We start from the raw sequence: 14,769 nt of genomic DNA on the forward strand, positions 1-14,769 counted from the left end.
TTCAACCCCAACACAGTAAGGGGTGAGTTGACGACTTGAGCGCAACACGCGTCTGCACTCGTGGTAACACTCGAAATGTTTCAAACTATAAAACTCGGTAAGTTTCCTTTAATTAAATTTCAATTTGAAAAATTCTTCTTGGGAGCGATCGTTTTAAGTCTATTTTTCAATATCTGACATCGGTAAGCGGGGCCATCAATCATCGGTGCGAAAATGAATGCGATGAAATATACTCTTCTAAATTTCGGTTTTTAAATATACGACATTGAGGAGCTCATGTTGACATTGTCAGGTCGGGCTTTTGTGATAAAGCGCTTCAATGTAATTATTCGTGTCATATCTTTCTTGGGTTATACAAAAATCCGGTATCTTCCGCAAAGCCTACGCACGTGGATTAGTGGGTATTGATGTCATTTATTTTTAGATGAATTACAACGTCATGTTCGTCTATCTCTTCCTATAAAAATAACTGATCCTGGATCATAACTCGCGTTATTAGCATTACTTCTGCAAAAAGTTTCACGGGCTTTTGGCGAACTTCCAAAATCAAATTTCATTGAAATATAAACTAATGAGATTTAATGGAGCGTCTTCTTTTACCTGGAAGTTTGCCCGATCTTTCTGTTATGAAAGATTTCTATTGTGATGCGTGCAGCTCTTTTTATTTTAGTTCTGGAACTAATTTGATTCGTGCAATAAACACAATTTAATTTAAATATAAATTATCACATTACTGGTAAATTAAAATTTTAGTAGTTATTTCCGTGATTTTGCACATATAAAATATGCTGTACCAAATCCAGATTAAAATGTAAATATCAGTAAAAAAGCTTTTAGTATTATCAATGTGCGGATGAAATACCCATTTAAGCCGTTCTGATGCACAATAAATACCCGATTTCATATAATTATGTTGGAAGGGCCGGAAGACCCAAACAATAACTTCAGAAACATTCATAACACTGGGCATATCAATATTTACCGAGTCAAGTAAATAATTTATTTCATGTAAAACAGACAACGTCAGCCTTAATGGACCTTTCCTAACAAATATAATTTAAACGCGCGCGATAATTAACAGGAATTGTGTACAGGATACACACAAAGTTAATTTTGCTGCGCTTTCAAAACTTTAATCGTCTGTCTCTACTTCCAGCATTATTTAGCATGTTTGCTTTTGTTCAATTTAATACAACACTAGTTTTTACGACTGGGCGTTTCATGAAAATAATTGCCGTTGTGAGTGAAATGCTGAACTTGTGGGTTAGTATCGTATGTTTGTAAAGCGTAAAAAATATGCAATTTCAGGACGTATATCACTTGCATTCAGCGGAACATCATTTTATGCAAAGCCGAGGTGAAATTTGAAAGTACCATTCTACGAAACATGAGCACAAATCGCATTAAAAATGTATTGCATATAAATTGCAAGCGGATGGCGTTCCATGCAAAATGTAATCGGGTTGATAATCAAAGAAATTTAGTAATTGAATATTAATGGGCAAAATAGTTGTAATTAAACTCGCGTCCTGAAAAATATTCCGGATGAGAATACATTAAATTTAGATTGTTTGCAAAGCGCACGTCTCTTTTCCCTGATAATCCATTATTTATTTACCATTAGCTCAGCAATTAATTAGCTTTATCTCCATGGTAATTGAAGTTGACGCCAAGAAAATTCCATTAAAAGCGTCGTTCCTAACTTCAAAGAATTCTTACATGTTTAATAGTGTTAACATCTGCAAAGAAATAGTTTCAGAAAAATGTCGAGCTCATTCGTACTCAATTCTAATTTCCTTAGTTACTTCCGGACTGGCTTTTCTAGAATCGGATTACTAAGAATCAGCAACAATAATTTCCTGCATTCAACGGAAATGAATTTTTAAATTAATTTTACGAGAATCAGATCGTGTGCATTGCTTTCGAAAGCAAATCGATTGGATGTAATAAAGAAATGAGTTCTGCATCGAACAAATTAGTAGGAACGTCATTGCAGATATTGTGCTGTTATTCGTATAATGGAGAAGTTTCTAATTCGTTGTATGAGTTGGTAAATTTTGGAATGTCTGGTGGGATTAGAACAAAGTTTTGAGCATGTGAATGTGATCATATTTCACAATTTTGTTTTTCACTTTAAATGGGACATTGGACCCGGCGCATCCACCAAAACTAATTCTTAGAATTAGGACGTGTAATGGTCACCAAATTTTTAGTTAGCTCAACATTGGAACTTTTGCAAGTTTAGCAAGGTTCTTAGTCACTGCGCTCCTTTTATACTGATTGGAGAAATGGTAAACTAAAGCAAATAAGCTTAGAGAACTTAGATTTAGTACAATATGAGATGATTGCAGTTATCGTTCAAACTCTACGTAGTTTGTTGCTCATGATTTCCGCTAAGATTGCAGAAATGTGGAAGATAATAAAACTTTAGTTTGATGTACGTTCAAAAGCACGTAACCTTTCACTTCGCACGTTTCTGGTTTAGAAAGCCATTCCGAGAGAATTCAGAATGCAAGTCCTTGTCTTAATTTAAATAAAAATTTATATCCACAAAGTAGTATTGGCTGTTGTTTTATTTTCTCCCATGAAACCATCCTCGTTTCACTGTTTATCGCCCAATAAAAAGTTATTTTAATCTCAAGAAGAATTTAATGTCCCGCGCACGATTAAATTCTTGTATATCAGTGGTCATTCTGTGAAGATTTTTAGTTACAGTTTTCGCTTTAAAGCCACGATTCGCCGATGTTATTAAATTTTTGATGTCTGTAGTCTGCTCCCACATTTTTTTCTAGATAACCCGCAGCTCAAAATCCTGAAGGAAACAAATTCCCGGAATTTTCATCCCCTGATTAGTCAACACGAGACTAAAAGACCCAAATATGTTTCAGAAAGAGTGGTTTGGGCGTACTTAGTATTCAACGTTGTGGTCGACGCCACAAGACTGAGATGTAACAGAACACTCGAAGGAATCGCTGCAAAACCGAATCCTGGTCATTTTCAAATTGAAATCTCCGGAAACCCCTCTACTTACGTTCCAGGAGAACAATACACTGGTAAGACGTTTTTCAATGGGCTTTCAGCAGTCGACTGAGATTTATAGGATCATATTAACATTCCAAATGTGTTCCTGAAGGACAACTCTAATTTTAGTCTCTAGATTTCTTTTGACGGGTAAATCGATGGTCGGTCTAATTAAAAGGAGTCCACAAATCGCTGCGAGTCGCCTCTCTCAAATGGATTCTTCTCAGGCGCTTTACAATGCCTCTTAACTGAATTGTCCAATTAGTCGCGTATAATTTGCGACAATTTTTTCTTACTTTCGCCAGGCGAGAAGTAGTGCTCACAATAATGAAAACAGATCCCGAATTTTAATTATTTCGTTCCGTCATGAAATAGGCGATTATAAACTAGTTTGAATTTGTTCCGGTAGATTAAACATGTACTTGTCTTGCGGTGGAAATATTAAACTTCCATAAAGCGATTCAGATATTAACCACTTGCGCCACCCTAAAAAACTAATTTCCCTTTTCAGTTAAAAGTGTATATTTGCATTTCGAAAGCTACTTGCAGACGCCAAGTGAATTTAATGTTTTTAAAGTAGTCAACAGACGCTTTTTCTGATGCCTTGAGGATAAATAACGACGTTGTAAGTGTAAAGACCATAAATATATACGCAACATTTCCGCTAAAATAATAAGCCAAAGAATTAACTGGGGGTTTCAACTGCTTGCCATAATCCGCCTTGATTTTCTTCGTAAAGTAATTTAGAGAATAATTAGATTTCGACTCTGCATAATCGCCTTGAAATTAATACGATTCGAGAAAAATATCTTTTGATTAAAACGCGAAAAATAAGAAGCTAACATCAAATCGAGACAAAAGGTTTTAATTGGTACACACAAAACGACTACTGGGATTGCCCGTTTCATTTCAGGAAAATGAAGGAAATGCTTCCGCAGCCGAATATTCGGCTCGTAATAATCTAAAGACAAAATCAATTTCAATTTGCAGTATTTACTTTCGAATTTATTTCGTTCCTTTTCAGAGAGCACATGGAAATTGATATAATTGCTTTGTAAAGTCCGTTTTATGAGGAACTGAACTATCGACACAACTTTTTGTGTTAAATTACGTAATTGAGTTACAACTCTAATTCACAAAATTTAGAGTTTTCACAGTAAATTTAATGTCTCTAGCGAGAAATTTTCATTACATTTTCAACGTACATGAATTTTATTTTATACAGTACAGAAAAATGTCTCCAGCAGCGACAGTTTGTATAAATAACGCTAATAAAAAACCTTTTAATTTAAATTAAGAATGTCTGAGTAATTATGAGAAGTGTAATTTAATTACAGTAAAAATATCTCTCGCGAATTTTTACAGTTTTAACTCAAATACCACTTGGTTCGAAAATTGATTTCAGTACTCTAACTGCATTACTTTAAATATTTTAAAACTGAAATGTGAGAGCACAGTTTTTATTGTGGTGCACTAATTGCACTATTTCCGAGCTTTATTTTTATTACACTCACCCGGCGCATCCACCATTTTACACCGCTTAGACCAGAATTCTGATCGCTCTCTGAATAGTACGACATGAAAATTGTTATTACATACATATTTTATTTGCGCTTTGTGTTTGTCAATTGGAATTTTTTTCAACTAGGAGCGACATCAAAAAAATTAAATTGAATTTTACATTTCTGTGCCAACGTTTTTATTTTTTGTTTTAGTGAAATTTCATATTTATATAAACAACAGTTGCAATGGAAGTTTTGTACAAAATAGATAAATATTTCAAATTAATTCGTTGCCAACAGTAGAGTCAATATTTTCGTGGCTGGTAACTAACAAAACTTATTTGTTGGCAATACAAAGCTGTGCCGTGTGTTTGCTCTGTAAATTTAGAGGCAACACGTGGAGCATCTGGACCCAAATTATAATTTATTGCTATTTAAGAAACAATTAGCGTTGTGTGAACTTGGTCTCTTATTGCAGTCACCTCCGACAAACTGAAGTCGGTGATTTTCCCTTTTAATTTTTTTAACTGTTGAAAGCCTGGAAGGAATTTCCGTTGCGACCATCAGCTCCGTTTGTTTAGTTTCATGTTCTGGATTTTAACAGAGAAATTAAGTAAACTCGATTATTAATAGAACCACTTCCGTTTCAATTGTAGTATAAATTCCATTTTGTGTAAATCTCCAAATTGCCTCATCCCTTCAAGCCTCCAGCAACGCGGCTTAAATTTATTATTTCATTTTCGTGTTGTTCAGGGGCGTTGTGTTTAGCGAGTATTAATAATTATGTACATAATTTGCGAGCTTCTCATGGTTTGTAGTTTTTCCGAGTTGATCGTGAACCACACTGGCGGCGTCAAATTTGTCTTGGTTTTGCATCATCCCTAAATTTATCTGTTGGATACGTCACCTCGGGCTGCTTCGCGTTTATGTCAAGTGTCACGAGCAGTGGGTAATCCATTCTTGACCGTTTACCCCGCCACCACTACATCCATGAAGAGATTTACTTAAACGACTCGTTAAGACTGCGAAAGTGAATGCTCGCGTACGTGGAAGGAGCTATTATAATCCATTGTCTTGTCATCATCGATCATGAGGAAACTCGAGATTTCGCGAGCGGGCATTTGGTAAATGGCCGATTCTTTTAATTGGTACTAAATCAAAAATCGGGGCCATTTTGCGAAGAAGCTTATTTTGCTTTATGTAGTCTTAAATAAGTGGCGGAAAGGAAATGAAGTCGCAGCTCTGCATGTTGGGCACTCCCAGAAGACCTTATTATTATTATTACTCCTAGAAGACTAATCTTCTTTGTTTTCTTTGAGCTTCCTGACATCGCAGATTTATAAATTAAAAGCAGTGGAATCTTGAAAAAATCGCGGATATTTTTATAATTACTTAATTTCCTGCATGCCAGTAACTAAATTAAATAGACGGGATTTTAGTAATTTCTGAAAGAATTTGTTATTATAAAAGCCTTACTAAATTATACGCGGTAATTAAATTCTACACCGTGGACTTTCAATAATTTTATTATTGCTACTATTTTTTGGCTAAAATTGTTCTGGAAAGGATACTCTAATAAATTTGATTATCCTCTCCAGTTCCAACTCGAAAGGCTAAATTAAATAATTTCCATTTCCTGTTTCGAAATTGCTCTTCTTGAAGAAATTAAATAGGTTTTGCAACAAATGGTAAATTTTTGTTTCTCATTGTTAAACTGCCCATTTTACATCAGTTTTCAGACGACAGAAATATCCACATTGTTTTAAGAATTTTAAATTGGATGTATTTCCGTAGAATTGGTTGCATATTTTCACCCTTTCACAGGATCCAGAGGATTACATTTTTGTCCAGTTCAGATAATCTGTCAGTTGCTTTGATCTGTTGGGGTTCCTCCACTTCATTTTATTTAATCGTACCTTTGAAACTAACATGCGATCGGATCGTGGATAAAACTCCCAAGGGTAATAAAAACACAGTAGTGCCAACTGTAGAGTTATTTCGCTCACTTATACGTCATTTTATTTTTAAGTCTCAAACCAAACCTCTTCTCAAATTAAATCTGTTTATCAAAAAATTCTGCCCTTGTAAAATGCTGAGTAATTTTATTGATTACTTGAAAATCATCAATTCTGTTTTCGTTGGCAGACTTCGAAGAATTCAACTATTGTGACGTGTTTGAAAACTAGAACAAACATTCAAATGGAATATGGGAAATGTGGAGAAATGATCTTAACATTAAGTAAACAATAAACAAATTGTTATTAAAACGTTGTGGTTTGGGAATGTTTCATATAAGTGAATCAATTTTAGACGTAAACAACTGTAAAGCAAATAATGTGTGTACCTAATTGTTTGAAATTGTGTTGCGGTTCCAGATAAATGAACAATAAAATTCTAGATGAAGCATATAATGAAGTACTGAAAATGTGTTCAATTTAATATGTTTTCGGTTGTTTCTTGGGAAGCTATAAAACGCAAATATAAAGCTGCTTACGGGCGCAAACAAGTTTTTTCTCAAAGCCATTTATTAAACACAATTTTAATCTTCCAATTAAATTCTGATTAATGATTGCTGTCGTTTGTAGAAAATTAATGTTCTACAGTTTGCAGGTAATTCAAACATTGCAATTTTTAAAAAATGTGCTCTTAGGAAAGATAATGAAATAAAGTATGATAATAATTTCCTTTTATATAAAATTTGCTTGAAAATTCATTGTCTTGGATTGAAGTGACTTCCGGGTTTTGACACAAGGAAAAAAGCTGCGACTTCCCTTAATTAGCAAGTCAAAAGACAGCATTCCTTTAATCTCCAATTATTAATTATGTAAGCATAAGGAGTTTTCCAGTATTTCTCCGCAACACTCAGAAACTCGTCGCTGAAGAAAAATTCACTGAATTCGTCTTGACTTTTGAGAATGAGAAACGATCCACTCCTCCTTCAATACAATTATATGGAGACTCCTTTACTAAATTTAGCAAGGACTGTCCTAATACTGTTACATCAGCCGAAGCCCAACCCAAATCCGAAATCCAGGTGAATATTAATACTGTAATAATAATATTTACTGTGCATACAATCAGTATTAATTCAAACCTTGCCTCGGGAAATCTCTTTCAAGTCGAAACGATCACTTGTAGGTATTGTGGTTAGCTCCAGCTACTGGAAATGGTTGTGTAACTTTCAAGGGTGCTATCATCATTTCCGATTCGGTGTGGTACGGTGAAGAAGGTCCGATGACCAAGACTCTTTGCGAAAGCTCCCAAGATACCAGTGACATTCAACCTAATATCCTCAAGCATTGTTGTGCATGCGACGAGGCGAAATACGAAGTAAGTTCTAGTTGGAGTTTCTCAGTTACCGAAGTCGACTTTTGTAGATTAGAGAGAAACTTACATAGATGTGTAATTTATTTCATTTTTACCAGTTTATTATGTTCTATTTACAGTTTTATCTTATTTAGAATTGCGCATTGTGTTACTAAATCAATACCGAATTTACTTTTCAGAGCCCAACATAAATATAAATGTTGGGAGGTCGGTATAAATAATAAGCGAATTACCATAATTTTCAAGTTTACGCCATGATTAAATAATTAAGAAGAAGTTAATACCGTGTGGAAATTTAATTAAATGTTTCATAGTTTCAACGTACTGCGTCAAAACTTCATTAAAATGCTGCATAGGTGTTGTATGGAAAATCGGTTTTAAGAGTTGCTACACAATGCTGCTACTTTTCGTCTTTTTATTCTATCGAAGTTAATTCAAGAGAAAATTACAAACTGCTTGAGAGTTATATAAAAAGTGGACGCTTCTCATTGTTCATTTTCTAAAGAATTCGGATAAAAGCGCGAAGAAAGATTCTGATGTTTTCTTTTTAAGTAAATATCAATACAAAAATTTTATTAATTATTCTAATTGATACGTGTTTATAATAAAATCTTGCATTTCTGAACTGACTTTATACTTGAAAGCTTCAAAGTCTCTACGACTGTCTTATTAGTATTAGTCGTGTAATTTTTTGATTCATTTCAAACTTTTAACACATTTACTTTTAATTATGGTAATTGCATTTATTTTCATTAACTTTGTAATTAGACTACACAATTAAATACAAAATTCAATTTATAAAAGCCATAAAATCATGTTACAAATACAAGATATTCCTGTTGATGAGATTTCAAATTATACCAATAATAAAAATTGCTTGCATTGGTTATTCATCATTTTTTGACAAATCGAAAATTTATGTTTTAATTAAAAATGTTTCTGTCGCATAAGAATCGCTGAAATCACCATCAAACAAGTGGATTTAATTTTTATTTTTTATCTTTTAATAGCACTAATTCTTCGTTATTATCCCGCGGTTTTATTTCATTTTTCTCCAGTTCTTCGTTTGTGTTCACATCAAGATATGCACTCACATATATCACTATCATTGCCTCCGATAAATTCTAACTTTGTATGTAAAACTCCTTCAATTCCCTTTAAATCTTGTATAGAACAGTGCTATTGTCTTTTTGCTCGTATCTCGCTCTCCGAAAAAAAACACATTACGAATTGTCTAAATCGGTTCTGCTTTAGACATTTTAATATTGCTTTTCTTCTTGACAACTCCAGCATGAAGACGTTTAATGGAGCTATCACTTTCATTCTCAGGTAACATTCGAGGGACTCTGGTCGCGTAATACTCATCCGAAAGACTTCCCCTCTAACGGATGACTAACCCGTTTTAGCGATATAATCGGTGCATCGCACACTGTAAATTACACATTCTGGAGGTACGGAGACATAGCCAGTGAAGGTCTTCGTCAACTGGCAGAGAACGGAAACACAAGAATGCTTGAAAGCGAATTGAAAGCAAAGGCAAGTAATTAAAGTTGGAAAGAATGCCGAGTTGATTAATTAGCTTAGTTTAATTTCCGCCTTTTTTTTTCAAGTAGAGTGATCACATAAGGACCATCGTCAAAGCCCGAGGAATCAGTTACCCTAATATCACCGGAAAAACATTCGCAGTCTTCCGGGTGGACAACCGTCACCATCTAATGTCCATTGTCTCAATGATCGATCCTTCACCCGACTGGATTGTAGGAGTTTCCAGTTTAGAATTGTGTCTAAGGAATTGCTCTTGGATGGAATCGAAGATATTAAATTTGTACCCTTGGGATGCAGGAACCGACGATGGGATAACCTACATTGTGAGTAATCTCGAGAAAAATCAGCGATCTACGTTCGATACATTGCTAAATAGTTCGAGCGTCTCGGATTTCAAGCAACTGTCTAGAAAGTCTCGAGCGGGTTTCTGCTATTATTGCATTTTAATCAAATTAAGCTACCGCGATGTTAAGCCATTACCAACGTTTATAAGCACCAATCAATACCAATAGGGCACCGAACTGCTAATAAGCTTTACACGACTTCTTACTTCAGACTTTCATTAACCGCTCCACTAAATCACTGATATTGGCTTTTAAAACTACGTGCTCTTCTACTTCGCGACTCGTGTTAAATAAATTCCGGCATATTATGCTTAGCAAGTCTATCAAGTTGCAACATGTTAACAGTTCAAGTATAATCTCCGAGTTAACTTATTTTTTAAAGAGGAGCTCCATGGCATCACTCATAGCTCCTGTCCAAACATTTATCTTCTGCGGAAATTGCGTTTTGTCCGCAAAAAATAAGGGGACATTTATCATCCAAACTTCTCCAATGATGTTAACAAAATTGTTTAAATAAGAGGCACACCCTCACGGCATGACGCAGTATAATTCCAAAACTCTACTTCTTGGTCACTTCGGGAGAATTTATTCATAACTTGGAGCAAATAGCGTCTTTCCGGATTGGAAGAATGAGTTTGCTGTTTTGTCATTCTGTTTTCTGTGTAACTATTCTGTTCATTAATTATTCTCTTTGATAATCTTCTCTCGGTAACAAGTTTCGGCAGTTGGGATAGGAAAAGCACTTATAGCGTTTAAAACAGCGTTTCTCACAGGTACACGGTCTATTTGCGTGTTGTGATAAGTTTAAAAGCGGTCAGAGAAAGGTTAGAAGGACAAGGAGAAACAGAAATTGGGTTCTATTCGAGATTCTCAATTTGGAGAAATAGTGGACATCAAAGCGGTGAAAATTATGCAAATCTGGTTGTTGTTCACCAGTTTCCAGCAGTTTTTGCGAAAATAAACTTTAATATTGAAAATGATCTATTTCCAATTACAATGGCAAACAGGACAAGTTTTCGAACTTCACTTAAAGATTCACCTTTTCTTTATAAAATGGAGAATGCGATTGAAATCGGATTAAAACGCAAAAAAGGGTTCGTTCATTGGCTGGCACCGTTTTTATTAATGTGGTTTTTATAACAAAAAACGCATCCAGCGAACAAACTCCATCCAAACATTACTCTGATTGACTGAATGTTCAAAACCGTTATTTACTGTGTCCAATAAAATATAAACGTTTTTGAATTTGATTTATCGTTGAAACTTTTTGATCTTTTGATTGGTACAGAATCTAATCGCATCTAACCAGATTTTAATAACGAAAAGTGTTTTTGAGTGTTGACTCCAAACAGAGTTGAGAAATTTAATTAAATTAATTCATTTATTTAAGTTCAATCGTGGCAAATTTCGAGTTCTTTTGACGAGGAATCGAGTGGTTTAATTATATCCGATGTACAATTAATTACAAATCATCGATTAAGCATTCGAAATTTTGGTATATCGCCATCGATTTAACATTTTCCGGGATTCTTTTCGTATTTTTGAAACTAGATCAGATATCGAGATGCGGTACACGCCATCGAATCTTCTGCTTATTAAATGATAAGAAAAATATTCAACTGATATATTTTTCAATTGGATTTAACAGAATTACGACAGGCTGAAAACCTGAACAGATTTACCTTGTCTGCTTCACACTTAGCATGCTTTAATTTTTGGCTGAGTGACATTAATTAGCATCATTTACTTGGTATAAAAACGCTGCTAAATGAGACGAGTCGCTGTATTTAAAATTCTCGAACTAGAGAGTAAATAGGGCTTTTATAAATTCACAGTCTGTATGTCAAAGGGAAGCTTAACTAGTGTATTCATATTATCATAAAATAGCGCAAAGCTCGAAACTATTCGCTTGGTTGATATATTTAATAGTATCCTGGTCTTTGCATATCAAATAAATTTACATTCTTGCAACCAACTGATTTAGCAAATGTTTAAGTCGTACAAGCTATAAAACATGTTGTTTTTCTCCCACACTATTAAAACTGGATCTCCGGAATGTGATTTATATGTCTTAAAAACGTACAAATGAACATCAAGTATTCGCGCGAAGAATGCAGTTTCCTCGACTTTTCATTCTTTTTACATTTACGACATGTGGAAAACGTGAAACGTAACCTTTGAACTTAACTTGACAATAGCAAGCACAAAGAAGCACTTGAAATTTGACTAATTGCGAGATTCTAACTGTAAGTAGTTTGCCCTAACGATAATCCCTCGTTAATTATCCCTTTTATGTCAAGCCTCATAATATCATTTCACTTTCCGTCGATGTTGCAGTCTCCTAATCAGCCATCTTCGCCTCGACAACCCATAAAACGCATAAAGTCAAACAGCCCAAATGACCCTCGTTCCCCATTTTACGATAAAAGCGGTGTTGAAATGAAACCTCTGGCTCGATTATACTTATCAAGACAACGCCTGTATGAAAAAGTCTGCGAGCCATCCATCGGCGACGATAACTATGACGATAATGACACTTGCGAAACTGAAGAATGGTCCGAGTGGTCACCGTGCTCTGCCACTTGCGGCAGAGGTGTTAAATATAAACAACGTAGATACAAAAACGAAGAGAGCAAGTATATTTGTCATAAAAGACTAACGGAGAGAGCAGGGTGTGAAGCCGTGCAGAAATATTGTCCTCATCAACCGCCGCGAGAAGTTGAGGATCCGATGTGTGTTTTGGGGTCGTGGAGTGAGTGGTCGAGTTGCAGTGTAACTTGCGGAAGAGGAACAAAGACGAGAGATAGGAAATATAAGAATAGATTGGCGGCGAAGAGTTGTGCTGCTTCGAAAATTAATCCACCGAAGTTGCAGGAGAACTTGGAGTGTTTTGGAGAAGGTAAGGCTTCATTTATTACAAAGCGGCGCCATTCCGAGCGGTTATCTTCCAATTTAACTAAAGATGGAACACAAGTACTGCGTTAATAAGTAATTTAATTTGGATAATTAATGAATCAGTGTCAAATAGGAAATGGGAATGCTGCAATTTAACGATCTGCATTACCATATAATTACTGGGTCAGAAGTAATCCGTTTTGACACTATAATCGATAAGCGGGGCGATTTTCAGGTAAATGCGACGACTTAGAAGACGAAGAATTACTTAAAAACTGTCCCCAAAAATTATGGACTGAATGGTCGCCCTGTTCTGTAACTTGCGGGAAAGGCTTTAAAGTGCGGTATCGACTTTCTCTGCAATCCCGAAATTGGCCGTTTAATCCCAATGCAGAGATGAATTACGACGAAGCTGAGGAATTTGATGAAGAAGATCCTTGCAACCACCAAAAATTCAAAGAAATTGTTGAATGTTTCCAAAAGCCGTGCATAGAAGAGGAGCTGCCAGAAAAGGGTAAGTTTAAACTTCTTATCAAAATACGACATAAGATCTTTCTTGTTGTTGTTTAATGTAACGAGGAGGCTTCACTGCCACTTAATTATAAGAGCACAATGGGGCTTTGTGACACAGACTATTAAAATTTACAGCTCGCGAATTAATCATAGAAAAATGTGGTTTGGTCTCGATTAAGTCGAAATTGATTAAAATCAAATCCATTAAATAATAATAAATTAAATCGAATTGGGTATGTTCCAGCCTTATTAAACACACCAGAATGTGTGTAATGAATTGCATATTAAATCTGGATTGAGGAATTACGTCGGTCACGAGAGACTTTCCAATGAACATGATAAGCACCATGAACAATATAAATCAATAAGTTCCTTTAGTGGCCCATGAAACGTTAAATATTCATGTTTGATAAAATTTAAATGCCTCAGTGCCTGTAATGTTCCCCGCTTTATTAAATATCCTTTTTAATATCAATAAAATTTTACATTAAAATCTCCGGAGTTGGAAGTTTTATTTAGGAATTTAATTTTTGACAACACCTCTTCTACTTTCAGGCTACGTCTGCAGCCTCCCTAAAGACGTCGGCTCCTGTAAAAGCAACACAGATAGATGGTACTTTGACAACATTAAAGGGAATTGTGAAATATTCAGTTACAGTGGTTGCGATGGAAATCCCAATAATTTCAAAACTCTCGAGCAATGCCAGACCGTCTGTGCGGACTACCAGAGTAAGTAATGTTCTCCAAACGCTGTAATTTTTTACGAGCTATAAAAACAAGCTGAATTATTTTTTTCATTTCAGAGGAATTAATTGCGAACCTTACTGCTCATAAACGACAGCTCGATGTAACGATTTCGGGCGTCCTGGCATACAACATCCAAAATGATGCTATCAATGGTAATAATTGTGGTAACGTAGAGATTAACTCAAAGTGAAAATAATTCTGGTGGACAGTTTCAGCGCCTTCGTATCGTCCCTATAGTCAAATACAACTTAAAACGCCGAATTTTACGGACTGTGAACTCACGAAATGGTCATCTTGGGGACATTGCAGTGCTGCTGGTCATTGCGGAAACGGATACAAAACGAAATATCGAGAAATCAAGGTCCTTAACCGTTTCGCCGTTACCAATAAATGAATATTATTTCAGGTCAACGCGTCGGATGGAGGCAAGCCGTGCCCCAAAAAATTGACCAAGAGAAAAAAATGTCACGTCCCTTGCAACGAAAAAAAATCGAAATTCAGTTTTAACACGTTTGATAATGTTAGAGTGGATTGTGTAATGTCAGCCTGGTCTTCTTGGACCAGTTGCGAGAAGTGTGGACACTTTCAAGAGAGGTACCGGCGCGTGGTGGTACACGCAACACCCAACGGGACTCCCTGTCCCAACAAAGTGGAGAAGAGACTCTGCGCGTGCAAAGGGCACCAATGAATCTTCATATCAAAAAGTCTTAAATCTATAAACCCGTAGTTTAAATCTATGACAATAAGTTGGTCCTGAAGTGTATATACAATTAAATGTACACCCAACTAGACACTTCTTCTTTTGTGTTTTATTGTAAAATTAATGATGACAGTCTAATAAATTATTTACATAATTTAATTATGCGCGACTATTA

The 14,769-nt window shown here is 35.3% G+C and overlaps 1 protein-coding gene across 1 annotated transcript; it reads left to right on the forward strand.

Moving 5' to 3' along the window:
* Positions 1-14,582, forward strand: LOC148169912 (spondin-1). The gene is given in 12 exon segments (XM_088044241.1): positions 1-97; positions 2,889-3,053; positions 7,370-7,557; positions 7,662-7,853; positions 9,180-9,386; positions 9,464-9,718; positions 12,077-12,638; positions 12,870-13,148; positions 13,703-13,876; positions 13,951-14,058; positions 14,110-14,255; positions 14,301-14,582. Coding segments are annotated over 12 exon segments (2,580 nt in total). The 5' UTR covers positions 1-75.
* Positions 14,583-14,769: the final 187 nt, after the last annotated feature.

This window comes from Gnatocerus cornutus, chromosome 8 (assembly GCF_029298725.1).
Source record: "Gnatocerus cornutus isolate USDA-ARS CGAHR chromosome 8, icGnaCorn1.1, whole genome shotgun sequence".
Taxonomy (NCBI): Eukaryota; Metazoa; Arthropoda; class Insecta; order Coleoptera; family Tenebrionidae; genus Gnatocerus; species Gnatocerus cornutus.